General features: G+C 45.4%; 1 protein-coding gene across 3 annotated transcripts in view; it reads right to left on the bottom strand.

Annotated features, from left to right (window-relative positions):
• FAT3 (FAT atypical cadherin 3) overlaps positions 1-27,758 on the bottom strand; it is a 372,853-nt gene that overhangs the window by 92,008 nt on the left and 253,087 nt on the right. For all 3 annotated transcript variants that reach the window (XM_056858070.1, XM_056858072.1, XM_056858071.1), the window contains 3 exons: positions 16,714-16,989; positions 15,763-15,973; positions 7,171-11,244 (listed from right to left, as the gene is read on the bottom strand). In XM_056858070.1, the coding sequence (XP_056714048.1) occupies positions 7,171-11,244; positions 15,763-15,973; positions 16,714-16,989 (4,561 nt within the window). The remainder of the gene's footprint in view (positions 1-7,170; positions 11,245-15,762; positions 15,974-16,713; positions 16,990-27,758) is intronic.

Raw genomic sequence — 27,758 nt, 5'->3', positions numbered from 1 at the left:
TTCCTCTGAATATTGAGCTCTTAACAAGTGCATAACTTTGATTCCTCATACCACCTGGAGGTTGGCAACCCTAAGGGCCCAGAAACCGTGTACTATGCCATCAGGCCCTCAGGTAATATAGACTTGGGCCTGGGTGGTATCATATGAGACAGCAGGTAGGGGCTCATATGATGGAATGATCCCTTATGAGAAATTAATCCTCCAACAGAACGCTATCATGTTAGGGCACAGCCTAGGCTCAAACTCTTCTCCTTGACACGGCTGTTTACTATGCACAGGTTGGGTTCAGAGGAATGTTCTACGATGAGGGACTCCAACCTGATGCCATTGCCTGAGTAGGCAGAATTGGAGGCAGGTGGAAAAAAAGCAACGGAGGTTGGGTGCAGAAACAGAAGAAGAAGAAGAGTTGGTTTTTATATGCCGACTTTCTCTACCACTTAAGGAAGAATCTAACCAGATTACAATCACCCTCCCTTCCCCTCCCCACAACAGACACCCTGCGAGGTAGGTGGGGCTGAGAGAGCTCTGAGAGAACTGTGACTGGCCCAAGGTCACCCAGCTGGCTGCACGTGGAGGAGTGGGGAAACAAACCCAGTTCACCAGATGAGCCTCCGCCACTCATGGGGAGGAGTGGGGAATCAAACCCAGTTTTCTAGATTAGAGTCCACCGTTCCAAACCACCGCTCTTAACCACTACACCACACTGGCTCCATATAGGCATAACTTACGATGATAAAAAGCAGTGATCTATGGAGTTATCTTCTCTGCTGCTCATTCCCCCACCCTTCTGTGGCTGCTTTTTCTCCCCTCCCCGTCTGGTTGGTGTTTTCTTTCCTGTCCTCCCGTCTCTGCTTTTTACCCCAAGGCAGCTGCTGTTTCACCCTGTGGTTCAGCCCCCCGCCCTTTAAAAATGCCCTGTTTATGGGATTGGTACTTAGGTTTATTGCATAATGCTGACAATAATCTCATGAGATGTTAGTTGGAATTCTTTTTTTTAACTTGCAATCTGTGTGCATGTGTGCTTCTCCATTCAACCCGCCCCCCTCCGTTTTTTCTTGCCTTCGTTTTGGGATTTTTCTGCAAATTGGTTCCCTCAGGTTTGTAGAAACATCTGTGCTTTCCAAACCTGTCCTATTGTGTACATTTTTAGATCCAAGCTCTGGGGCCAAATTCGGGAATAGATATACGATGTCCCCTCCTCAAGACGGATTGTCCACATCTTGTATGTAATTGTTACTCTCCTTGGAGAACAGATATTAAACTCTCCATTCTCATTAATTATCCCTCCTCACTCGCCTTTTAATTCAATGATCTGTTTCCTCACTCAGACTTTGTTAAGCAAATGGTTCATGCATTTACAGTCTGAAAACGACAGGCCAGCTTTGGCAAAGGGAAGCCAAACAATTGAATCGATCCCGGTGGGATACTCAAGTCTGCGCAATGACCTCATTTGGGGGCAATCTGTGGCCCGGATAGTCCACCGGCGAAAAAACCCCTGCAAGTTAAACTTTTTAAAAATTCAGCAAGACCTTCAGAATGTCTGATTGTCTTAGAAAAGAAATATAGTGACATGACCATGCTGCTACTTTCTCCAACATATATTTCAATAGACAATTGAGTACCTTCATATTGCTTAGCTTTCCCTAAGGAAAATATGGCTTTGTTATTCTTGATATCGATGGCATTCATGGGGTAGGCTGCAAATTGAGGTGAAACCAATAGGAAGATTATGTATGCACTAAAACAGGGCTAAGGAGGCAGATATTAACTGGCGGCCAGGATGGTATGGGAGTAGGGTTAGAATCATAGAGTTGGTAGGGACCACTATGGTCCTCTAGTCCAACCCACTGCACAATGCAGGAAATTCACAACTACCTCTCCCACACACCCCAGTGACCCCTACTCCATGCCCAGAAGATGGCCAAGATGCCCTCCCTCTCATGATCTGCCTAAGGTCATAGAATCAGCATTGCAGGTTGGCAGGTGTCCCCCCTGGCCACCAGCAAGAAATGGGGAGAGGGAGGGTTACTGTTGCCAGATCCAGTTTGGGAAATATGTGAAGATTTGGGGATGGAGCCTGGGGAGGACAGGGACCTCAGCGGGGTATAATGCCATAGAGCCCACCCTCCAAAGCACCCATTTTCTCCAGGGGAACTGATCTCTGTAGTCTGGAGATGAGCTGTAATTCCAGGGGATTCCCCATGTCCCACTTGGAGGCTGGCTTCCCTAGAGTAAGCAGTCCCTTCAAGTGTGAACTCTCAAAGAAAAAGCTTCTGTTTTCAGAGTAGCCCTCACTTCCTCCAATTCCTGTTCAACTAGGGTTGCCAGGTCCCTCTTCGCCACCGGCGGGAGGTTTTCAGGACGGAGCCTGGGGAGGGAGGGGTTTGGGGAGGGGAGGGACTTCAGTGCCATAGAGTTCAATGGCCACAGAGGCCATTTTCTCCAGACGAACTGATCTCTGTTGCCTGTAAGTCAGTTGTAACAGAGGGAGATCTCCAGCTAGAACCCGGAGTTTGGCAACCCTACATTCAACTCACATATGCCAAACACTGTAAGACACTGGATATTATTATCCTGCATTCATGGCAGGGTGAGAAACTGAGGCCCAGAACTCCTGGCCCTCAAAAGTCAATGCTCTCGCCACAACCTGACCTTCCCTCCCTCCAGTCGGAAAATTAAATGTTAATTGCATGGAAAGAATAACGGGTGTGGAAGATTTTACGTTCACGCTGAATAAAGTTTTGCTTCTCCAAAAAAAAAAAAAAAAAATTCCACATGAATTAACTCCCTGGAAGACGGAACCACTTTGAACATGCACTGTAGCAAATCCATGCCTGACGGTGCTTTAAGGTTGTTGACATACTACATGACACAGATGTTTGAAAATTTGAATTCATCAGCAGCAATGAGAAAGGGAGCCGGCTGCGCCACCAAAATTGCAGACTCCCCGACCTAAACGAGACTCGGAGCCAAATCCTGCATCTGTTTGCTTGGAACCAAGTCCCGCTGACTTCAGTGGGACTCAGAGCAGTTCCATACATTACTGCAGGAAACACCTGTGTTAATACCGAGATTTCCTTCATCGAAAGCGTGGCCTTGCATGCACATAAAAACCTGCCTCGTGGGTCCATTTCGAGATGGCAGGGGTGAATAGATATCCCCCTATGAAATAAACACTAAAGAAACATATCTTTAAATGTTGTCTTTTGCGTTCTTGGGAAATTAGATTGGGTCAGAGTTCTCAGACATGGCTGAACAAGTGTTTATGATTTCTACACATTTCTGTGCTCGCTGAGGTGTAGGATACGTTTGTTAGTGGCTATTATCCGTTATGACTAAAGGGAACCTCCATGTTCAGAGGCAGTAAACCTCTGATTACCAGTTGCAGGAGGCAACATCAGGGAAAGGCCTTGGCCTCTATGCCCTGTTGTTGGACTTCCATAAAAGAATTGGTTTCTATATGCAGACTTTCTCTACCTTTTTAAAGGAGACTCAAACCGGCTTACAATCTCCTTCCCTTCCTCTCCCCACACAAACACCTTGTGAGGTAGGTGGGGCTGAGAGAGTTCAGAAGGAATTGTGAATAGCCCAAGGTCTCCCAGCTGGTTTCATGTGGAGGAGTGGGGAAACCAATCCAGTTCACCAGATTAGAGTCCGCCGCTCATGTGGAGGAGTGGGGAATCAAACCCGCTTCTCCGGATTAGAGTCTACCGCTCCTAACCACTACCGGTATAGCAAGTGGTTGGGCACTGTGTGAGACAGGATGCTGAATTAGATGGCCCACTGGTTGGATCCAGCACAGATGCTCTTATGTTCTTAAGGTATAACCCTAATTTTTCCTGTATTGACTCTAATATGCAGAGCTGGCCTTCTTTCCAAATAAATGATTGCATTTTGCTGGTATCTGCAGCAGCAGGAGCTAAGTTTTCTCTTGCTTCACTTAACACATAATTGCTGTCATGAACAACAGAATACTTTCCCCATTTCGGTCTGGAGATGCTCAGGAGAAAGGCACGTTATGAATACTTAAAAATCCTCCCCCTCCACCCTATGCAGAAGAAGACTTTCCCCCAGTTGCTTCCCTCAGACGCTGGCCTATGATGCAGTGAGATTAGGAGAGGTTAAAATGTTTTAAAAGCCTTTCCCAAAGCATTATGCTCTGTGGGAGGAAAAATGAGCAACAAACAGAACACCTCTGCTTCCGAGGTAACATATGAACCGCAGGAAGATGACTATAAGCCAGCCTTCCTGTATGGGCATCAAATGATGCAGAAACCGAAGAGAAGTGTATTTCATACCAAATTCCATTCTTTCACATGTGCACAGTAAGGCCATTGATGCATGGCTGTTTCCTTGCGGTCACCCCGCCGACTTCTCCGGGGCTTTGCTTTGATTACGCTTGCATTTCCCAACCATTGGAGGTTGCCTCGCTCTATCCCTGCGCTTCCGCACATTTCCCCCATGTTTTCTGGGTGCTGGTCACACACAAATCCAGAAAACACGAGCAAAATGGGCGGAAGCGCACGGGGAGAGCAAGGCAACCTCTGATGGTCGGTAAACGCAAGCATAAGAAAACCCCCGAAGAAGTCGGTGGGGTGACCGCGAGGAAACAGGCACGCATAAATGGCCTAAGTGTGAGAGGCTTAAAACTCCTTTAGGCAGCATGTGAGGATTCTGTATTAGGTTCAGTCCTTAGTATCTCTAGGTATGTTTAGCCTGAAGAGGAAAAGACTGAGAAGTGATATGATAACCATCTTGAAAAGCTGACATATAGAGGAGGGTGCCAAGTTGTTTTCTGTTGCCCCAGAAGGTTGGACCAGAAACAACGGGTTGAAATTAAATCAAAAGAGTTTCCGTCTAGACATTAGGATGAATTTTCTAACAATTCGAATGGTTCCTCAGTGGATCAGGCTTCCTTGGGAGGTGGTGAGCTCTCCTTCCCTGGAGGTTTTTAAGAAGAGGCTAGAGGGCCATCTGTCAGCAATGCTGATTCTATGACCTTAGGCAGATGATGAGAGGGAGGGCATCTTGGCCATCTTCTGGGCATGGAGTAGGTGTCACTGGGGGTGCAGGAGGAAGGTAGTTGTGAATTCTGTGCATTGTGCAGGGGGTTGGACTAGATGACCCTGGTGGTCCCTTACACCTCTGTGATTCTATCTCTAGTTCAAAAGTGAATCTTAACTATTAGGAAAGAACTGAGACTTTGGGGAATTGCTTCCTGTGAAGAGCAGACAGTTCAGGGCTAAACAGACTCAGAAAGAAACTGCACAGGTTCAAGACTACCCAATTACTTTGATGGCCGAGCAGGGATACACATTTGCATCTCTCGCCATTCTATCTACCCCACCAGACTGACTTTCTTTCCAGAGGAGCGGCACCAGATAGCTTGCCACAACAGGCCCTGTGCCTTTCAAGCTTACACTAGATGGGAGAGACAAAGCCAAGCTTGGCCACCAGTCAGATACAGTAGCCAGGCAGGGTTTTGATCCATCTCTTCACGTTCCTGCCTGCCTGGACCTGGAAAAAGAAGCATCTGATAGGCCACAATATGTAGCGGGTAGGTTGGGTCCAGCCTGGTGTGTCACAGTTGGACTGTGTGGTGTAGTGGTTAAGAGCGGTGGACTCTAATCTGGAGAACAGGGTTTGATTCCCCTCTCCTCCACATCAGTGGCGGACTCTAATCTGGTGAACTGGGTTGGTTTCCCCACCCCTACACATGAAGCCAGCTGGGTGACCTTGGGCCAGTCACAGTTCTCTCTGAACTCTCTCAGCTCCACCTACCTCACCAGGTGTCTGTTGTGGGGAGAGGAAGGGAAGGAGATTGTAAGCTGGTTTGATTCTCCATTAAAAGGTAGCGAAAATCGGCATATAAAAACCCATTCCTCTTCTTCAATTTTAATATGCAACACAACCCTAAGATCAGTTATCAGCTCAAGGGGAAGAAAGTAAATCTATCATGAGCAGAACTGCCCACTAGCTATTTGTACACACAGTGTGCAGTATTATTATTATTATCATTATTTATCTGTTTACAGCATGCTCCAGAATCAACTCTGCATCTAAAATGAGTGTTTTCAATGAGATTTTCGACTGAGAAATTGAAAGGATGCTTTTAATTAAGTAAAACAAGGCAGTTATAAACTAGCGGCTCCCCCCACAATCGTGAAGAATGAATGTTGCTCATTTTCTTTGCCTGGTGTACAATGCTGCAATCCTTTCTACGCCGACCCATCAATCACAAAGTGTTACAGACCGTGATATAATAACACAGTGTGAAGTGTCATATCTAGCAAATTATAAAAAGACCTATACATTTTTCTGTCAGTTTCCCCTCTGTTTCTTTCTGCTGCTTGGGATGCTAAGGGGCAGGGGCGGGGGGAATCATATAACGGAAGCTCAGAACTAAAAGTAGGTTCTGCACCATGAGACACTACGGGTTTTGAACCAAGGACTGTGGCAGATGGCTCAAAGCGCCTAACTTGTTGCATGTTGCCAAACAAGGGAACTGCCGTCCTACTCTCTTCTGTGGATCAAACATACCTACGAAGATGGCTACAGGGCAGTAAAGCACTGGCTCAAACAGTGGGCCCATGGCATTTCACCTAGGACTCTGGACTGGTTCCTCAGTCTGAGAATGTAAAGAGCCAGAATAGTGCTGTGGTTAGGAGCGGAGGACTCTAAACTGGAGAACTGGGTTTGATTCCCCACTCCTCCCCATGAGCGGCAGTCTGGAGAACCACACTGGATTCCCCACTCTTCGACATGAGCAGTGGACTCTAATCTGGAGAATCATGTTGGTTTCTCCACTCCTCCACATGAAGCCTGCTAGGTGACTTTGAGCTAGTCACAGTTTTCTTTGAACTCTCTCAGCCCCACCTACCTCACCAGGTGGTTGTTGTGGGGAGAGGAAGGGAAGGTCATTGTAAGCCAGTTTGAGACTCCTTAAAGGTAGAGAAAATTGGGGTATAAAAACCAACTCTTCTTATTCTCAGTCTGCACTTACCTACTTCTCTGCCCTCCTTCTTTCCTTTCAGCTCTCCCCTGCTCATTTACCTGCTTACCTGCCCAACTATCTGCCAGCTCCCACACCTGCCAAGACCATTCATCTGCTCCCACACCTGCCAAGACCATTCACCTCTATTGGACCTCCACCCTTGACAAGCATCTTACCTGTAATATGGTAGCTAACTTGACGATTGACATCAGATGTGTCCTCGTCCCAAGTGCTCAAAACGGCAACGACTTCACCCGGAGAGTCACTCTCTTTCACAGACCCATGGTATATCTCATGGTCAAATGCAGGAGCATTATCATTGATGTCTGTCACCGTGACAGAGATCAAAGTGGCGGATGAGAGGGACAGGGTTTCTCCCAGGTCTGCAGCCACCACTGTGAAGGTGAACGTTGGGTCTGCCTCATGGTCCAGGTCTTTCAATGTGCTGATCCAGCCACTGTTGCTATCAATGGCGAAAGTCTCTGTGATTTTGTCAGCCTCCGATTCTGCTAAGAGAGAATATGTCACTTGACCGTTGGCCCCCCAATCCGCATCGGCTGCTTTGACCTGGAGAAGCTTTGTCCCTATTGGCATCCCTTCCATTATGATGGCCTCGTAGCTGGCTGTGTCAAACACAGGTTTGTTGTCATTGACGTCCAAAATTTTAATGTCCACATCCACAGTTAACACTATGTCCACTTTGCCTAGCTGTATAGTTGCTGCAGCTTTAAAGTGAAAGACAGGAGTTGCCTCATGGTCGAGTCTTTTGTCTAGTTTTATGATGCCTGTGTCTCGCTCGATGAGGAAAACACCGTCCTTGTTGTTTTCAGGCAGTTCACCGTTCACTGTGCTATACGTGGCACCTTCATTAGGCAAAACGTGCAGAACATCAATAGTGCTACCTATCAGCGTGTCTTCTGATACTGTGAAGGAATACTGCGGTTGGGAAAATGAAGGCAAGATTGTTTCAGGAGGTAACACATGAATGTACACGGGGATAAGGGAATGCCTTACGGGAATGCCCCCATCGACAGCTTTGACAAAGCAGGAGAGCACTGTGTTTTTTAGCTGGTTAAAATTCCCCTTGGTGACCATCCATCCGTTGTCGGGATCAATTTCCAGCAGGTCTGCAACGGAAACCGAGGCTTCGCTGTACAAAGAATAGGCGATTCGTGCATTTGCACCGTCGTCCAAGTCAACTGCTTGCACTTGAGTGACCAGGTGACCTCTCCCAACATCTGCTTTGACACTTGCCCTGTATTCCACCGTCATAAACTGGGGAGCATTGTCGTTCTCATCCCCCACAATGACACGCACAGTACAGAAGGTCACTCTCCCCCCTCCATCGTGGGCTCTCAAAGATATGGTGATATCGCCTTCTAAAGGAATCTCCCGATCAAGTTTCTCAGTGGTAATTATCTGTCCGTTGTTATCAATTAAAAAACGATCCTTGGCAAAATCATTCATAATTGAGTAGCTTATTTGCCCATATATGCCTGAATCTCCATCAGTTGCTTTTACGTGGATTACTTTGGTTCCAGGGGGAGCATTTTCTCGAACCTCTGCCACGTAAATACTCTGTGTGAAGACAGGGCTGTATAAATTAGCTCCGAGAATGTATATATGAACCTGGGCTGTGCTTGTGAACAACCCGTCAGAGACAGAGACATTCAAACTGTACATTGACTCCATCCTCTGCTTCCGATGGTTTGACAGGGTGATCACTCCACTCTTACTGTCCATTACAAAACTTGTGCGGTCATTCCCAGACAAGATACTGTACTCCAACCGGTCGAAATCAGAGCTGTCTGCATCAGAGGCTTGGACGCAAGTCACAAAATGACCCCGTGGAGCGAGCTCACTGACATATGATTCATATATCAACTGGTTGAAGACTGGAGGGTTGTCATTCATGTCAGTCACAGAAATGCTGACGAGAACTTCACTGCTCAGAGGTGGGAATCCGTTATCTGTTGCCCTGACTTTCAAACTGCACTGCTGCAGCACTTCATGGTCCAGTAAGCGGGCTGTTAGGATCAGCCCACTTGTGCCATCGATATGAAAATAATCTGTGCTGTTGAAAGTGTCCTGGACTATTTGATATTGGATGATTTTGTTGTTCTCTGAATCTGCATCCGTGGCAACAACGTGCAGGACGGGCGTGCCAATCAAAGATGCTTCTGTCAAGGTGGCATTATATGCGAAGTGGTCAAAAATGGGAGCGTTGTCGTTGACGTCATTAATAATTAAGTCCACAGTGACCTCGGCTCGGGCACCAGTGAGGGCATCGCTGGCTCTCACCGTGAGCTTGAAAATGGGGTTGACTTCATAGTCTAATGGGCTGATGACGCTGAGGACTCCAGTATCAAAATCAATGTTGAACTGATTATATGGATCTCCGTCCACAATGATGTAAATGATCCCTTGGCCTTCTGGACTGGTCGCGTTGATGCTCAGGACTGGGGTATGCATTTCCACATCTTCATTTACAGAGGCCGTGTAGAAGGGCTTGTCAAAAACAGGCATCGCTTTGTTGACTATGGTAATAGGTAATTCTACAGAAGCAGACAGTGACGGATTGCCTCCATCTTTAGCGACGACAATAATTAAATACTCTATGTTAGATAAATCGGAGTTAAAGACTGCTTTTAAGGTGACACTGCCAGTATGCCAGTCGATTTCGAAGTGCCCGTAGTCCTCCTTCAGCAGGTAAGATACATCGCCGTTTGCACCCTTATCTTTATCAATGGCAGTGACTCGGTATATCAGGGTGCCTGGGTCAGCCTCAACTTGCACGGCAGCATAATATGGAAGCCCGATAAACACGGGAGCATTGTCATTGATGTCTTCAATGTGAACTCTGACAACCACCCTGGCAACCCGTAGCTGGTCCAGTTCACGGCTAGCCTCTACCACCAGCTCGTACAATTCCTGTTCTTCTCTGTCAAACGGGATGCCGGTAGTTTGAATGACACCCAAGGTGGGTTTGATCTTGAATTTGTTCCCTGGGTTCAATATGCTGTATTTCAAGGGCTCATTAAGGCGGCTTCCAACAGCATTGACCACTGCCACCTGTGTGATATTGGTGCTGTTTTCTGAGATGGATGTAGAATAAAGGCTTTGGGTAAAGTGGAGACCACTGTCCATGGCTTCTTTGACCATGATGGTCACTACAGCAGTACTATAGAATTTCCCATCAGACACTTTTGCTATGAGCATATAATGATCTTTGGAAAGGCTGTTGTTTCTTATAGTCAGTACACCAGAAGTAGAATCAATTACAAAGTGTTCCATGTTACCTTCAATCAGGCTGTAAGTCATTTCAGGCGGGACTTCCGAATCTGGGTCGGCAGCCTTGACTTTGAGAACCTCGACCCCAACGTAAGTGGGTAGAAGTAAGATGGTCTCAAACATAGCTTGACTGAAAACCGGAGGGTTATCATTGACATCTGTTACATCAATAGTAACTTCGACTGGACTTTCGGCAGTAAGCTGTGGATTGCCACTGTCTCGCACGTGGACATGGAAATGGAAGTGGGCGATAGTTTCGTGATCTAAATCAGCGATGGTTCTAATGGCACCCGTGCTGGAGTCTACCGTGAAATACTTCTTAGCGGTGGACTCAACAATCTGATAAACCAACAAAGCATTCTGATTGCTGTCAGCGTCGGTGGCTCGTATCACAAGGGGATTATTTCCTAAACTCCGGACGATGCTGTTTATAGGAGCAGCTTCACTGATGGTGCCCTTGTACTGCGAGAAGAGAAAGATGGGAGGGTTGTCATTTTCATCCACAATTTGGATGTTCACGGTGACATTTGATGCCATTCCTGCCATGTTCATGGCTTGCACAGTGAGCTGGTAAGAAGAAGTGCGCTCATAATCAAGTGGCTTTTGAGTAGTGATGACTCCTGAGTAGGGGTTTATGACAAAGGCTCCATCGATATTACCGTCCTTGACCTCATAAACTAGTGTGGACTGGCTGATTGCAGAGACCATGATGACCGAAGTCCCAAAGTCCACGTTTTCGTTCACTTCAGCTTGCCATTCCTTGTGTGAGAATTTGGGGTGGGAATTGTCTGACATAGTCACAGATATGCGGACGATCGCCGTGGCTGATAATGGTGGGGAACCCTGGTCAGTCACCTTGACTGATAAAACAAACTGGCCCATCGTGGTCAAATCTGGTTCTTTCAGCACTGTGATGATGCCAAGAACTGGGTCAATCCTGAACGTATTTCCAGTGTTCCCTGAAACAGCAAAACAGGAAGACCCATTAAAGGTGACATTTAAAAATGCAATAAAACTTTAATGTGGGGGTCCACAAAATGGTCCAAGGACATATGATGTATAATTTGTGATCGACTAAATTGAAAACAGCTCACCAGCCACACATTGTAGACCTCAAGGAAAATGTCAACCTCACCTCCCATTTTTGCAGTTCTTAGGGAGGCTGAGAAACTAGGAACTTTACTATGCATTTGGTGGGCCACAATATATGACTTGAAGGATTGGCTGTGGTTCAGTGGAAGAGCCTCTGCTTTGCATGCAGAAGTTCCCAGGTTCGATCCCCAGCACCTCCAGTAAAAAAAAAGGACCAGGAAGTAGGTGATGGGAAAGACTTCTGCCTGAGACCCTGGAGAGCCACTGCCAGTCTGAGTAGATAATACTGACTTTGATGGACCAAGGGTCTGGTTCAGTATAAGGCAGCTTCATGTGAAGCACAGCTAACTAGTATTTGGTCCAACTAGTGCCTGGAAAGGAAATTGTCTAGTATCCCCATACAAGGGGCTTGGAATTTTCTGAAGGGTGAGTGGAATATCTGCATAGATACAGTAAATAAGAACATAAGAACATAAGAACAGCCATGCTGGATCAGACCAAGGCCCATCAAGTCCAGCAATATGTTCACACAGTGGCCAACCAGGTGCCTCTAGGAAGCCCACAAACAAGTCGACTGCAGCAGCATTGTCCTGCCTGTGCTCCACAGCACCTAACAGGCATGCTCCTCTGATCCTGGAGAGAATAGGTATGCATCATGACTAGTAGCCATGGATAGCCTTCTCCTACATGAACATGTCCACTCCCCTCTTAAAGCCTTCCAAGTTGGCAGCCATCACCACATCCTGGGGCAGGGAGTTCTACAATTTAATTATGCGTTGTGTGAAGAAATGCTTCCTGTTATCTGTTTCGAATCTCTCACCCTCCAGCTTCAGGGGGTGACCTCACATTCTAGTATTATGAGAGAGAAAAGCTTCTCCCTGTCCACTCCCTCCATACCATGCATAATTTTATAGACCTCTATCATGTCTCCCCTTAACTGCCTTCTTTCCAAGCAAAACAGCCCTAAGCGTTTTAACCACTCCTCATAGGATAGATAACTATAGATTTGAATAAACTCTTTTAAGACCCAACCACAAGCAGTATATTAATCCACATAAATATATGGCAGGAATTCTATGATCCAGGTTTTCAAAAAAAAAAAAAAAAAAAAAAAAAAAAAAAACCCCAACTAGCTACATGGAAAACTGTTAAAAAGTTCTATCAGTGATAGATGTCACAAGTCAGTTTCTAAACACATTCAAAAGCCAAGGCTTTCCCCGAAGAACCATGGAAACTGAAGCTTTAAGAGAGTTCTGAGAATTGTGTTAGGCACCCCAACTCTGCTCGCAGAGCTAAAATTCCCAGTGCTTGTTGGAGAGAAGTCACAACAGTTTCAGTTTCATAGGGCAGGCACAAAGCAAAACTGTAAGCCAATTCTTGTGTAGTAGGCTTGGTGCTGTGCCATCAACTTCAAACAGCGATGACTCCCCAGAGCATATGCAGAAAACAATAGCTGAACTCTGGAACTTACTTGTCAAAGAATTATGTAACGAAGGCTGTGATTCTGCACAGCTTTACTGCAAAGGTCATTTCCACTGACAGTAACAGAACTTAAATTCAAGTTAACCAGTTTAGGATTAGGGAATATAGTAAAAGTACGAAAAACTAGCCACTAAATTCTTCAGTGTGAACACATGAACACATGAAGCTGCCTTATACTGAATCAGACCCTTGGCCCATCAAAGTCAGTATTGTCTACTCAGACCGGCAGCAGCTCTCCAGGGTCTCAGGCAGAGGTCTTTCACATCACCTACTTGCTAGTCCCTTTAACTGGAGATGCTGGTGATTGAACCTGGGACCTTCTGCATGCCAAGCAGATGCTCTACCACTGAGACACGAGGATCATTATGAACCTTATAAAAATGCTGATTCAATGCCTCAACTGGACAGTATGTGAAGTATTAATATGGGAGGTTTTTACACACACACACACATGATAATAGTCCAGGAAACAGAGACCAGAAACTCATGGCAGTTTATTGATCTGAATGGATATGGACAAATCAAGATGAATCAGTGTTTGGAGAGGACATAAATGTACTTCTATGAGGTATTCTTGGGTAAACAAAGAACAAAACCATCAAAAACATACAATGAAGATGGGATCACAGTTACAAGAAACACAGAACTGCTGCTGAAAACTGCAGCATTATGTTGAATTCTTCACCATCTATAAAGGGTGACAAAACTTATCCCACATACTGTGATCATCATGCAGTGTGTTTCTTTGTCCCCACAGCACAACCCTGTGTGCAGTGTGACTGTAACTATGTTATAGAGGAAAAAAAGGAGAACTCAACACAGGCTTTCCATTTTCACCAGCAGTCCTGTGTTGCTCATGATATGTAGCTCTGCATCCAGTGCTCCTTCACATTAAGGACTGAGTTCATGGGTGACAGAGAACTGGTTCACCCATGGCCCATGTTGGAAACACCTTACATGTGAGTCAACATGGCCTCTCTATCACCTGTGAGGTATTTTTTTGAAATGGAACATCTGTGAGTTGTCCTTCAGAGTCACAGATGGGCCCTCTCTCAAATGTTATTAAAGCATGAGATTATTCCTTTCTGTTTTTCAGTGCTGTGGCTGCCCTAGCTGAATTTCCTGCAAAGTGAGGAACCTTGTATATACCGGTAAGCTGAATCCATCAGTTAAAATTAACATCCTCACTGCACATTCTTTCATGGATCACAGGAACGAAAACCTTGCAAAAACTGTATTCTGCTGCAACTAGAAGCACGGGTGGATAATGAAACAGTGGGCATTTGCAGCTTTATCTGAAACAGAAGCCTGAAGCCTCAAATTGCAGGCATTGAGAGAGATGAAAAAGAAACCAGGGGCAGTCATGGGGAGATAAAGTCTCATTAACGGGTTTCAATATTTTGCGCAATCGGCCTGGACAGAAGGCTCACGCTGTTCCACTTCTTGGTCATGGCCCCATCTCTCCTCCTTCATTACTGGAGCTGTAATACTTCCCCCCTCCCAATGTTGAATTTATGCCACTGCACCTGGGCATCCAGTCACCATAGGGCTGAACTAGATGTTTGGTGGCAGATCCGGAATCTGAGTTCTCTCATCGATCATTTGCAGAGCAACAGGGAAACAGCCGGGTTTATGGTGGAAAATCAGCAGGAAGGGGATGCTTAACCCTTTCCTCACCCTCAAACAGAGAAGCTTCAAAGGGAGATTACAACATGAGATAGCTGAACTTTTAGTTCATTCACAAATTCAGAACATTGGACCCCCCCCTCAGGCTGAATAGGGACATAGGATTCTTTTCTCATTACAGATGCTAATTTTCTGCCTGGAAGCATTTCTCCCATGCTGTAATCAAGGTGATATGTTAAATTGTAATATCAAATTTTAAACAAATCCTTAACATTTGCTAGAAATGAGTCCTACATAAACTCAAAAGTGAGTTCACAAATTCACAGGTAAGTATTCAGCATTCAATAGCTAAGGTAACATCAATTGGTAATAAATTATGCAGATAATATAAAGTCCTTGAAGACTCAAAGGCAAAAAATTCTCAAGATGAAAAACGGCCTTCTAGAAGAAATCTTCCATTTCGTCGTGTGACTTCATCAGTTTCCTTTCATCTCCTAACATTCATATGCTGATGACAATAAACACATACACCATCACTATAACCAACTGACCATAAATTATGTACCCCTGAATATGAATATTATTTTCTTACCAGGGGTACATAATTTTTTAGCCAGTTGGTTCTGTAGGTTTTTTTAAGTGAAAGGAGTACAATGCAGCTAAGAAGCAGCCTGCAGTAGCCAATATCACGTCAAATTAGGCACTTAAACCTCATTGATTTTTATGGGATTTGAGCACACTTCTGTAATACTAGAACACCCTCTCCCATAATACTAGAACACGGAGTCATCTGCTAAAGCTGGAGGGTGAGGAGATTCAAAACAGATAAAAGGAAGTATTTTTTCACACAACGAATAGTTAAATTGTGGAACTCCCTGCCCCAGGATGTGGTGATGGCTGCCAGCTTGGAGGGCTTTAAGAGTGGAGTGGACATATTCATGGAGGAGAGGGGTATTCATGGATACTAGTCATGCTGCTTACCTATTCTCTCTAGTATCAGAGGAGCATGCCTATTATTTTGGGTGCGGTGGAACACAGGCAGGATGGTGCTGCTGCACTCGTCTTGTTAGTGGCTTCCTAGAGGCACCTGATTGGCCACTGTGTGAACAGACTGCTGGACTTGATGGGCCTTGGTCTGATCCAGCAGGGACTTTCTTATGTTTTTATGCCTTTTTGGGGATTATGCTTGTCTGGCTTCTAACTCTATGAGGGAATTACATCAATACAATGTCTTTTATGGTATCCTACTGCAGGCATTTTAGTCTCCGCATGCTAACCTGATTCTATAAAGTAGATCAGCTCTGCGTTTTCTCCTTTGTCTTTGTCCAGTGCAGTGACCTGCAAAACTGCAGATCCGAGGGCCGCTGACTCAAACACGGAGGCTTCATACAAAGGGCTGGTAAAATAGGGGCTGTGATCGTTGGAATCCTCCACATTGACAATGACCCTGGCCAAGTTCCGTCGATAAGGAAACTCTTGGTCACGAACCTGGATGGGAGACACAAGAGTGATGTTTACGCGACATAAAAGATTTCACCTAAAGGCCAATTTCGGAAGAATCCGTGGGTTCCCACTTGAGCAAGGCATGGAAGAAACTCTGAAGAAAGTGGAAAGGCTTTTGAGCAATTTCTCAGGAGCTTCCTCACCCTAGATGAAATTTAAGACCAGTTTTGAACAGACAAAAAAAAATGTGATTCCTAGTCCCTAACATGCAACATCCACTTCACAGCAGGACAATTTCTGCTCTGTAATTTAGGCACACAAACTAGTATCTCTCCCTTGCAGGAGTACACAATAAACCAGTCCACTTTGCTTCGAAGAGCTGAGCGCGGCAAAAAAGAGATAATCGCCTTGTTTAGCGGCTTCCCGAAGTACTTTAAAACTTCTCCTTTTAAAAACTCTTTTAAAAAATCACCTCAGATAAAAAAAGAAGAAAGAATTGGGCATGGAGAGATTGTAACATTTCTCCCATGTTCTCCCTCAAGATGGCAAAAACCATTTTGCAAGATTTTTTTTTTAATTGCCTTTTGTGGTACGCCTCACAAAGCCGCAGCAATAAATTAATGAACGTATAAATAAATAAATGGTCCAGAGCACAAGGAAGAAAATTAATTACAACTTACTTGAGAAATTTCAAAACCTATTTGCTTATCAGAGGACCAGGGAATACAGGCACCTACAAAAGGCGCCCGCGGCGCCAGAGCCCAGAGTTAATATTCCACTCTTACCATTACATTCAGGATGTGCTTATCTTGAGCTTCGTGGTCTAAACGCTCGGCGGTGTACAGCACTCCCGTATTGGGATCCATTCTGAACTTCCTCAGGCTGACTGAGTCTATGCTGCTGTGGATGATGTAACTGAGCTTGTGTTTCTCGTCTCTGTCGATGGCTTCCACTTGCAGTATCTCGGTGTCCAGGAGGATATCTTCGGAGATGGTCACGTCGTAACTTGGATGGGAAAATTCTGGACCGTTATCGTTATTGTCCAACACTTTTATTAGCACCTGCAGTTAAAGAGAGGTGGGGGAGAAGGATAAGAAAAGGGAGATGGATAAGGTGGTGGGGGATAAGGTGGGGGGGGGGAGAAGGATAAGAAAAGGGAGATGTCAATTCAGTGTGAGCCAGTGTGGTGTAGTGGTTAAGAGCGGTGGTTTGGAGTGGCGGAGACTAATCTGGTGAACTGGATTTATTTCCCCACTCCTATACACAAAGCCAGCTGGGTGACCTTGACCTAGTCACACTCTCTCAGCCCCACCTTCCTCACAGGGTGTCTGTTGTGGGGAGGGGAAGGAAAGGTGATTGTAAGCCGGTTTGAGTCTCCCTTAAGTGCTAGAGAAAGTCAGCATATAAAAACCAACTCTTCTTCTTCACTCCAAAATGATACATGGCAAAATCACGACATTTTAAGCACATGTGGCGTTTTAGAAGATGTACATGGGCTCACCAGTTTTCTCCTCACAACCTCCCTGTGAAACAGGTTAGACTCAGAACGACTGGAACCACGATTTTCGGGGAACATCATGGCCAAGTCGTCTATGTTCTCAATTGTGTTGGACGGCAGGACTTGGACTAATGGTTTCATTTAAATCTGCAAAGGTTTCGTTTAAATCTGAGGAAGAGATTTCTTCATAGGACTTGGTCTCCAGACCCCTCACCATCTTTGTTGCCCTCCTCTGGACAAGTTCCAGCTTGTCTACATCTTTCTTAAATTGTGGTGCCCAAAACTGAACACAATATTCTAGGTGAGGTCTAACCAGAGCAGAGCAAAGCAATTCATGTGATCTGTACACTATACTGCTGTTAATGCAGCTCAAGATTGCATTTGCCTTTTTTAGTCTAGTCTAGTCTATTATAAATACCCTCCTTCTAGTCTAGTCTATTATAAATACCCTCCCCTTTCCAACAGGCAAGGGATTCGTTGTTATGATTGGCAGAAAAGGTAGTGGAGGAACCTGGTCCTTTGCCAAATCTAGTTCGCCCCACACTTTATGATCCAGCAACTCGCCCTTGGGGGTATGGTCTGGAGAACATACCTAGACCTCTCTTCTCAATTCAACACGGCAACACTAAGCACGCAAGAGGTCTACCGAGTGTTAAGCAATGAAGCAATTGCCATAGCATATGTGCAAAGTAATGGCTGTTTGTACTATTATACGCTGGACGTTCTGGAAGCCATCAACGGAATCACGCGTGGTGGCTTTCAACATCCGCGGCAGCCATTTTAAAGCAGAGGAAAGCTACTGGCAGCCTGCAGCTGTTTCCCCTAAGTAGGTTTATTGAGTGCATGTTGAGCGTGGGCTCTGTAAAAACCCAGAGGAAGGGTGAAGGTAATAAAAAACCCTCTCCGCACATTAAAAATCTGAATGTTTGTGTGTGGGGTGGAAGGATGAATACCAGAATGTGTTTACAGGGGCTCTGCTTGAGCCCAATCTCTTACACCCACATTTTGTGCTGTTAATGGAGGGAAAGATTTACTTATATGCTATTATAACACTGTTTTATGAAAAGAGGTTGCCCTCAGAGAGGCATGAAACATTAGCTTTCCGTGATGTTAGCGAGACGTTTGTTGAATGCTTTACCAGAAAATGCATAAACAATCCCCCCAAAATAGCCCGTAATGACCCGACCTGGGAACAGTTGAAGGCAGTAGCAATAAAATTCTCTGTAAGCGAAGACTGTTATATGTTGTTTAGGAAGTTGGAGTTGCCTTGGGGAGGAGTCAATTTGTGAGACTTGGCGGGGGCTCAGAATGCCGAGAGAAGCAAGCGGTACCCGGATTTGTTGAGGGGCGAGGCAAGCGTACAGCGGAGGGACAGATATCCGGTTCAATCCATTGAGCTAACGGTGATAAATATCTGTTACTTATTACGGCTTTGGTTTAGTTAATGCCCATTGGTGTACTCTTACTGCAACCCCTCCTGGAACAAAAAAAACGCTGAATTGTACAATCACTGAAAATGAAGTGCACATTTAGGAATTTGGGTTACTATATCATAAGAAATGTGTATGTTTCCAGGACGTTGTGTGTGTGACTTTATTCTTACCGGACACATTTGTTTATTTGATTTCTACTTCACCTTTCTCTTCAGAAGGATCCTCAAGTAGGCTTATATGGAATGATAAAATACAATTAATTTGGGGATGCAATTAATTTGCAGATACAATTAATTTGGGGATCTCCTGTGCCATAATAATACTCTGAGATGGTATCCTACCATCCTACCAATATTAGAAGGTACATTACGCTGCATATTCTGGTATGGCCTATCTGGTTTGTTTTTATCTTGCCCTTTCTCCATGAAACTCGGGATGGCTTAGATTATTCTCCCTTCCCCATTTTCTCCTTGCAACAGTCCTGTGGAACAGGCTGGGCTGAGAGAATGTGGGTAGCCCAAGTCACCAACTGACCTTTATGTCTAAGTAGAAACTTGAACTTGGGAGGGGCCTTGGCTCAGTGGTAGAGCATCTGCTCGACATGCAAAAGGTCCTAGGTTCAATCCCCAGCATCTCCAGTTTTTAAAAAAACATGTAGTAAGTCATGGGAAAGACATCCACAAGAGGCTCTGGAGAGCTACTACCAATACAGACCTTGATGGACCAATGGTCAGATTCAATATAAGGCAGCTTCATGAGATGTGGTTAACCTCACATTTCAGATCCTTAGGGTGGCTTTCACCTCCCTAAGATTTCAGACCATGCCTTCAGCCTTTCTGACAGGGCGGTATAATAAAATCCCAAAGGAACATTGCACATGTATCTGTGGATCTTTATCACAGGAGGACATTTTTCATTATGTGCTGTCATATCCGTTGTATAGTGAGCCTAGAGCCAAATTCTCGGATGGAATTTTGAAGGGAGTAAATGTTTGTTCTGAAATTGATAATTTTTTTAAAAAAACTTTCTGGCTCTGATTTACACATCACCCTCAGAATGTCTCAGTTTGCCACTGCGGCCAGGAAGACTGGAGCTCTTGAAGCTATTAAGAAAATTTTTGTATAGGAAAGCAAATGAGTGCGATATTAGTTTTAATAGAGATTCTGTATGAAATAGATTTTATCCAGGCAATGTATATTGATGCAATTTTATCCCTTTTTAAGCTTTTTGTACATATCTAAGGGTATTTTGCAACGGCCTATGGCTAAACAAATAAATGAATTCTCTCTCTTAATGAGAGTTCAGGTGCGTATCTCTGGGATTCTAGTTTAACTGCTCTACACTGAGGGGGGGTGAGTGCGAGGGGGAAGGTCAAATTGTATCACCATTCCTCTAGTCTGGGTACCCACTGCGTTAACAGTGCTGTCTCCCTCTGATGGAAGGAGCCTCTTGTACCAAGGGGAGGTTTCCATTCATAAGGGGAACATGCCATCATTAGGACAATGGATCTAACACACTGCTTCTGAAGTTCCCCGAGGTAGGACCTCATCTGGACGTGAGGAAGGCTGCTTCAAGAATGGAAGAACTCATAAGCACCACTGCGCATATAGATGTTAACACACACCAAACTGAGCCCTGAGAGTCTATTAATTTTCTTTGTAACTTGACATAACTCTCCAAATACTTTCCTATTCTGCAGTTATAGGCCCACGTCTCTGATGCAAAAGGCCTTAAATTTTTTAAATGGCCTATAGCTCCTATTTTTACAGGAATTTAGTGCTAATTCCATGAAAATGGCCCTGCAGGAAAGAAGAAAGAAAAAAAATCCAGATCAAGAAGATTAATTATAGGTCTACGGAGAAAGAAAAAAAAACCTAGTCTGTATTCAATTTGTATAATTTGGTGCCAAACTGTTTCCAGAATCTGCAGCGTAATGTACCATCTAATATTACCACTCCACCAGGCAAAATATCGGTCGGAAACATAAGCACCTTTTCACACATCATCTCAGGACCACGAGGTCTCAGAAGAGGAATAATGCTTTCAATAGACTACAACACATCCCGAAGGGAGCTTGTGCACTTGGCAAGACCAACAATTTGTAAAGTGCTCTGGAGCTGTCTTTATGATATGTGCTGCCCCCAGACACGGCAACGGCTGCTACCTTAGATAGCTTTAAAAGGACAGCAGACAAATCCATGGGAAATGAAGGAATCGGTTAACATACATGAAGCTGCCTTACAGTCATCTATCAAGGCCTGTCCTGTTTACTTTCTGAAGCAGTAGTTCTCCAGGGTCTCAGCAGAGGTATCTCACATCCTCTACTGCCTGATCTGGCTCCGGCTAGCTCGATCTCATCGGATCTTCGAAGCTAACGGGGACCCAAACAAGCTTCCAAGATGGTTTCCCGTGCCTCCATTTTATCTTCGTAACCACCACCCTGTGAGGTTGCTCAGGCTGAGAGAGAATTGCCAAGCCCAAGGTCACCCAATGAGCTTTCTTGGCAGAGTGGGGATTTGAACCTGGGTCTCCCACATCCTCAGATCTGACTTGGATGCCCGAGGCTAGTCTGGTCTTGCCAGATATCGGAAACTAATTGGGGTTGTCCTTGGTTAGATGGGAAACCACCAAGGTTGGGTTATAAAAACCAACTCTTCTTCTTCTTTATACCACCACATCTCAAAATATTGGATGGTATCCTACCGCAGGCTACAGGAACTCCCTCCAGCTTAAGGAGTCTTCCTCTGGTCTAAAGAGCCTCCCTCCAACTTAAATCATAGAATCATAAAGTTGGAAGGGACCACCAGGGTCATCTAGTCCGACCCCCTGCACAATCGCTCTTCTGTTGGAAGAAGAGCCACTTTGGTTGTCTGAAGGCTCCTTAAGCTGGAGGAAGGCTTCAGATCTTTGTGTAGGGATGTTGTGGTGGGCTGAAGGCCCAATAGTTGCAGACTGTTGTTGTGGATTGTGGGACTGGGAGCACAGGGGCTGTTGATGACTAGATATTTGTGCTGCTGCAATACAGCTGAACTTTTCACCCTAGTTCTGTTCTTGCATACAGATGTTTGAGAAAATGTCAGGGGGGAAATGAATACTTGTGTTCTGCCAAGTACCAATGTGCTCTGAAAATTACTTTGTGTTGCAGAATTCCTCCGTCATGCAGTTTATGCAAGACTAGCCACTGTAGTATTGCCTCATTTATCAAAACTCACTGAAGAACATGAGATCTACTCTACACAATGGCAAGGTGTCTGAGATTGAAGATGGCATAAAATCCATAGTACTTGGAGGAAGATCTCTCTAAAAAAGCAGTTTCAGACTCAGCTCTGGCTGGGTGGTGATGGCAAGGGAGAAGTCAATCTTGGGGTGGCAAGCCCACTTGGGGTGGTAAAGTTTAACATAGAATGCAAGGAGCAAAGAACGTAAGAAGAGCCCTGCTGGGTCAGACCAGTGGCCCATCTTGTCCAGCATCCTCTCACACAGTGGCCAATCATTTAACCGGCAATAGCAACAGAGTTATCTTGTCACTTGAACCAGAAAGTAATCATGATCTGGATGCTTTGGGCAAGTATCATATGATTAGCTCTGTCCTATTGCTGCAAAAGCTTGACCTGGATAACTCCAGGCAAGCCTGATCTTGTCAGATCTCAGAAGGTAAGCAGGGTCAGCCCTGGCTAGTATTTGGATGGGAGACCTCCAAGGAATACCAGGGTTGTGATGCAGAGGCAGGCAATAACCTTGAAAACTCTACGAGGTCGCCTTAAGTCAGTTGTGACTTGACTGCCTTAAAAAAAATTGCTTCAAAGAACGTTCTATGGCTGGACTGGTCTGGTCTCCTTGCATTATTCTCATTTGGCCAGAGATGGGGTGCCCAAGTTCAGTGCCCCACTGATACCTCCCACATTGACATACTTTGGGTCCAACTCCAGAAGTATAATTTCTATGTTGTATATGTGCACTTATGGCAAACCACCTCTGCTTCTCACTTGCCTTGAAAGCCCCTTGCTGGGGTCACCATAACTCGGCTGTGCCTTGATGGCCCTTTCTACCCACTGTAGGGTTGCCAAGTGCCCGGTGGTGGCGGGCAAACCCCTGCCAATCTACCCCCCTGCCCATCGACCAGCTGAGGGTTGGCAGGCAAACGTGCATGCGCGCTTGCACAACACGGCACGTCCCTTTTGGTTTACACCTGGAAGCGCTGAATAGCAAGGGCCCTTCCACCGTAAAGGGTCCCTTGCGATGCGGCACTTCTGGGTGTAAATGTATCGCAAGGGGCCTTTTACCACTCAAACCTCTTTCAGCTCTGCCCCAAAAGCCTCCCGTTGGAGGAGAGGGGGGACCTAGCAACCCTAACCCACCGCCCCTTCACTTCTTGAGGCATGCTTAATTTGGGTGCCGAAAGTTAAGATTGCAGGTCTTAAGACTGCAGGTGGGTGCTGAATGCAACTCTATTTTTAAAAAGTCTTGCACACGGAAAACCTCAAGGCAGAGGGAAGCGCTCTAGGAGAGACTTCACCCTGAGATGCAAGTTTTCTATGGAAAATCTCCACTGATGAAAGTGATTTCCAACAGTGGAATGGGACTTCCTTGCTTCCTCTTTCCTCCAGTTGCCCCAAATGCCCCCTGAAATGCTGCTCTTGGGAGAAAGGGGACCCTCAGGAATAGAATGAGGTCTGCAGAGGGACAGGGAAACTGGCAAAAATCACACCCCGTTCCACTGGCGCCAACCCCAGCTGTAGGAATCCCTTCCCAACGGAAACCTGCAATCGCATGTAGTGCAGTCAAGGCCCCGCCTTATCTGGTGTTTCTGAGAAATAGCCTAAGCGGCCCTATTTACAGTCAGGAGGCGCCACCTCAGTATAAATGATTCCCTTCTCCCTGCTCACTTCCTATTTCCCACAGTTAAAACAATGTGAAATAAAGGCTCTTTGAGTCCTTTAAGCTTATAAATTAGGCAAAGTAACACTTGGAGCGTTAAAAAAGATGTTGCCTTTGGAGGAAAAAAAAATCTGCAACTGAAAAGACCAGAAGGAATACAATTAAATCAAAGCAGCTAAAAATCCAGCGCAGGCAAGCCTTTCCCAACGCTGAACCCAAAGTGGTCCATCAAAAATATCTTTCATTTAGGTCCAACTACATTTGAATTTAAGCTAGCTGAGTGCCAAGCACTCATCTTGGGCAATTTCTTGGTCAAGCCATGGTGTAGTAGTGCAATCTATTGAAAGATTTGTTTTGGAAGGGATTTAATATTGCTTTTATGATTCATTATCACATTTATTTTATACAGTGTTCACGGTGGCTAGGGTTGCCAGCTCCGGGTTGGGAAATACCTGGAGATTTTTGGGGCGGAGCCTGAGGAGGGCGGGGTTTGGGGAAGGGAGGGGCTTCAATGCCACAGAGTCCAATTGCCAAAGCGGCCATTTTCTCCAGGTGAACTGCTTTCTATCAGCTGGAGATCAGTTGTAATAGCAGGAGATCTGCAGCTAGTACCTGGAGGTTGGCAACCCTAATGGTGGCATGTGCATGGTATTAGGATTTCCAACCTCTAAGTGGGACCTGGAGTTCTCCAGACTTCAGAGATCAGTTCCTCTGGAGATAAGGACTTCACAACCCTCCCCCAGCACCCATGGGTTGTGAAATCCTTGAATCAGCAATACTATATCATGCCTAATGGAAATAAAATCCTGATTATCATCAAGAAGAGGTTTCCTAGTTTAAATTCATAATATTCATCCCAAAAGTTCATATAGGGACTTTATAGATGCATTGGCCTAGTTTGAACCTGCAACATGGGAATGGGTCAATGCACAACTGAGCTACACAATCCAACTTGAGAGCCAGGATAGTATAGTGGTTAAGAAAGGTGGACTCTAATCTGGAAAACCAAGTTTGATTCCCCACTCCTACACATGAGTGATGGACTCTAATCTGGGGAACCAGGTTGGTTTCCCCACTCCTCCACATGAAGCCAGCTGGGTGACCTTGGGCTAGTTACAGTACTCTCTGAACTCTCTCTCAGCCTCTCCTACATCACAAGGTGCCTGTTGTGGGGAGAGCAAGGGAAGGAAATTGTAAACCAGTTTGATTCTTCTTAAAAGGTAGAGAAAGTCGGCATATAAAAACCAACTCTTCTTCTTCTGTGTGCAGGCTTTACACTGGGTGTGTCAACAACAGTAGGTGTGGGGTCAAGAGCCGAATTTTCTTTGTGCGAACAAGCCTTTCGTCACATTTGAACAAAAGTGCCCTGTTATCCAGCATTTTCGGGGGAGGAAAAGGTACACGCCGACGCGATTATTATTTTTACAAAAAAGGTGCGTACAAATCCAGCCTTCCGTAAATTACTGCATAGCCTCAAGCAGTGATGAATTGAGCGGAGAAAAAACAAAACACACACACAGCCCCCTTGCTGGCTGGGTCCTCCTGGCTCAGTCTTTGTTGAAGTTAATCAATCTGACAGGTACCTTCATATTCGCACTCCAATGATAAATCAAGTAAATCAACATTCTCCCTGCCTCTGCCACTGTCCCGCCTGGAGCCCCAGCGAAGCTGCATTAAGATGGATTGCTGCTGGCGTTGAAGCATCGGTGGCGGTTGCCTGGCCACAAACAGAGCATGAAGGCCCCGGACAGTTGATTAACACAAACGTAATCTTTCAAAATACTCGCTTAGGAAGTCATGTTGTAGCAAGTTGTTGTTTTTTACTTGACATCTCTCCCACTAACCCATCCTCGAACTTAAAGAAGGAAACCAGCCAAATGCTACTTGAAACAAGAGCGTGGCTTACGACCTTTAAATTCTGGCTACGCTTCCACCTTAAGGACTCCTCTTCCCTTATTCATCATATCCTCATGGAGTCGTACGCTTCCAATTGGCTCTCACACAATGAAAGCAAAATCAAATCTATTTGCCTTAATTTTGATTCCTTACTCATGCTTTCTGATATAGAAGCTTTCCAAACGATAAAACGCAGACTTCTAGACGTAGGCCTTCAAGATCTAAATAGGGCTGCTAATAAAACCTGCCCTTCACTAAACCTTTGATGTCTACCAGCCCTCCCCATAGGGTTACCAACCCCTAGGTACTAGCTGGAGATCTCCTGCTATTGCAACTGATCTCCAGCCAATAGAGACCAGTTCACCTGGAGAAAATGGCTGCTTTGGCAATTGGACTCTATGGCATTGAAGTCCCTCCCTTCCCCAAACCCTGCCCTCCTCAGGCTCCGCCCCCAAAATCTCCAGATATTTCTGAACATAGAGCTGGCAACCCTACCTCCCTTACCTTCTACAGTGGGTTGCCACTGAAGTAGACAAATAAGTAACATAAGCCCTGTGTGAAGTTTAGACGGTCGATTCCCTCTACTAAGGTATCAGTTCACAATACGTTGGTGGAAAGGAATCCCTAATGGTTGTTATGGAAGTGGGGAGGGGGAAACTTGCAATAAAGGGGTACCGGGGTTATTGTTGAAGAGAGTAAAGCTGTTCAGCAGATCCACACTTCTGATCCGGACACTGAAACAAAATATCTCTAGTGGTTTCACCATGTCTTTTACTACCTTCAACGGCCCAGCGGACACAATGCAGGATAAAAAAGAAATTAAAGGACAAGTAGATGCTCTGGAATCAAATGAAATGCAGCTTAATTCACGGGTTGGAGCTCAGTTGCTTGGTGGTAAAACCAAGCTGTGTTTCAAGAGGGGAATTTAAGGCTTTTCAGGCAAGCCAACTGACTCGTAGGATGATTTCATACTGCCACCCACTCCTTTCAAAATTATCACCCTTTTTTTTGGCAACTGTCATTACAACCGCAGGTGCTTTTATGGATCACGGGCAAAAACGGGGGGGAGGGGGAGCTCAATCCTGTTGAGATGGAGAATGAGCCATTTAAAGATCATCAAGAGATCTGTTATTGATACTTCCTTAGGACAGTGTTTTATCGCAGCATATGGCCATTTGAAAAACATTTCAGAAAGCGAAATGGATTATTTTACCCGCTACGTTTAAAAAAATATGAATATAGTAAAAAGGCATTGAGATTCACACTTCATCATTTCTGGGAAACAAAAAGATGCTTTACATGCTTGATAGCATACAGACAGGGCTGGGAAAGACAGGTACCACCTCTGCATTGGAAAGAGAAGAAGAGTTGGTTTTCATATGCCAACTTTCTCTACCACTTAAGGGAGAATCAAACCGGCTTACAATCTTCCCCTCCCCACAACAGACACCCCGTGAGGTAGGTGGGGCTGAGAGAGCTCTTAATAGAACTGTGACTGGCCCAAGGTCACCCAGCTGGCTTCGTGTGTAGGAGTGGGGAAGCCAACCTGGTTCTCTGGATCAGACTCCACCACTCCAAACCACCACTCTTAACCACTATACCACGCTGGCAGTGGGAGCTTATAATTTGTGAGCGCTGTTCTCCAATGCGGTGTAGAGGTTGGGGTAAATCTGGGGAGAACTTAATTCCCTGTTCAGGGCAAATCCAGACTAGAAGGGAAAGATCTGATCCCTTGTGTCGTCTGCATTTTTTAAAATGCTAATTTGCAGTCCCAGACAGCTGCTTTATTTTATTTATTTAATTTTTCGCTCTCCCCAGCAAGCTGGCTCAGGGGGGGTAACAACAGCTCTAGCTGAGGACAGCCGCATGCTCTCAGGGTCAGGGACCAACAGCAGATTCTCATTGGATGATCTTAGGGTCCTTCGCGGGGGTATTACCAGGAGAGGCGGTCCCGAAGATCAGGGGAAAGGAAAGAAAGCCTTTAACCCTTTCCTCCCAAGCTTCCATTATTTAAAATACCTCTCCAAATCTGCAACTGGCTCTTCTGGCAAAATCCACTTGTTGAGGTGCCTGAATGCATGAATTTTTCCCTCAGGAGCTAACTGCAGTGATCAAGGGGGGAGGG

Source organism: Euleptes europaea, chromosome 12, assembly GCF_029931775.1.
Source record: "Euleptes europaea isolate rEulEur1 chromosome 12, rEulEur1.hap1, whole genome shotgun sequence".
NCBI classification, from domain to species: domain Eukaryota; kingdom Metazoa; phylum Chordata; class Lepidosauria; order Squamata; family Sphaerodactylidae; genus Euleptes; species Euleptes europaea.
This window is presented reverse-complemented; position numbering and strand designations above follow the sequence as displayed.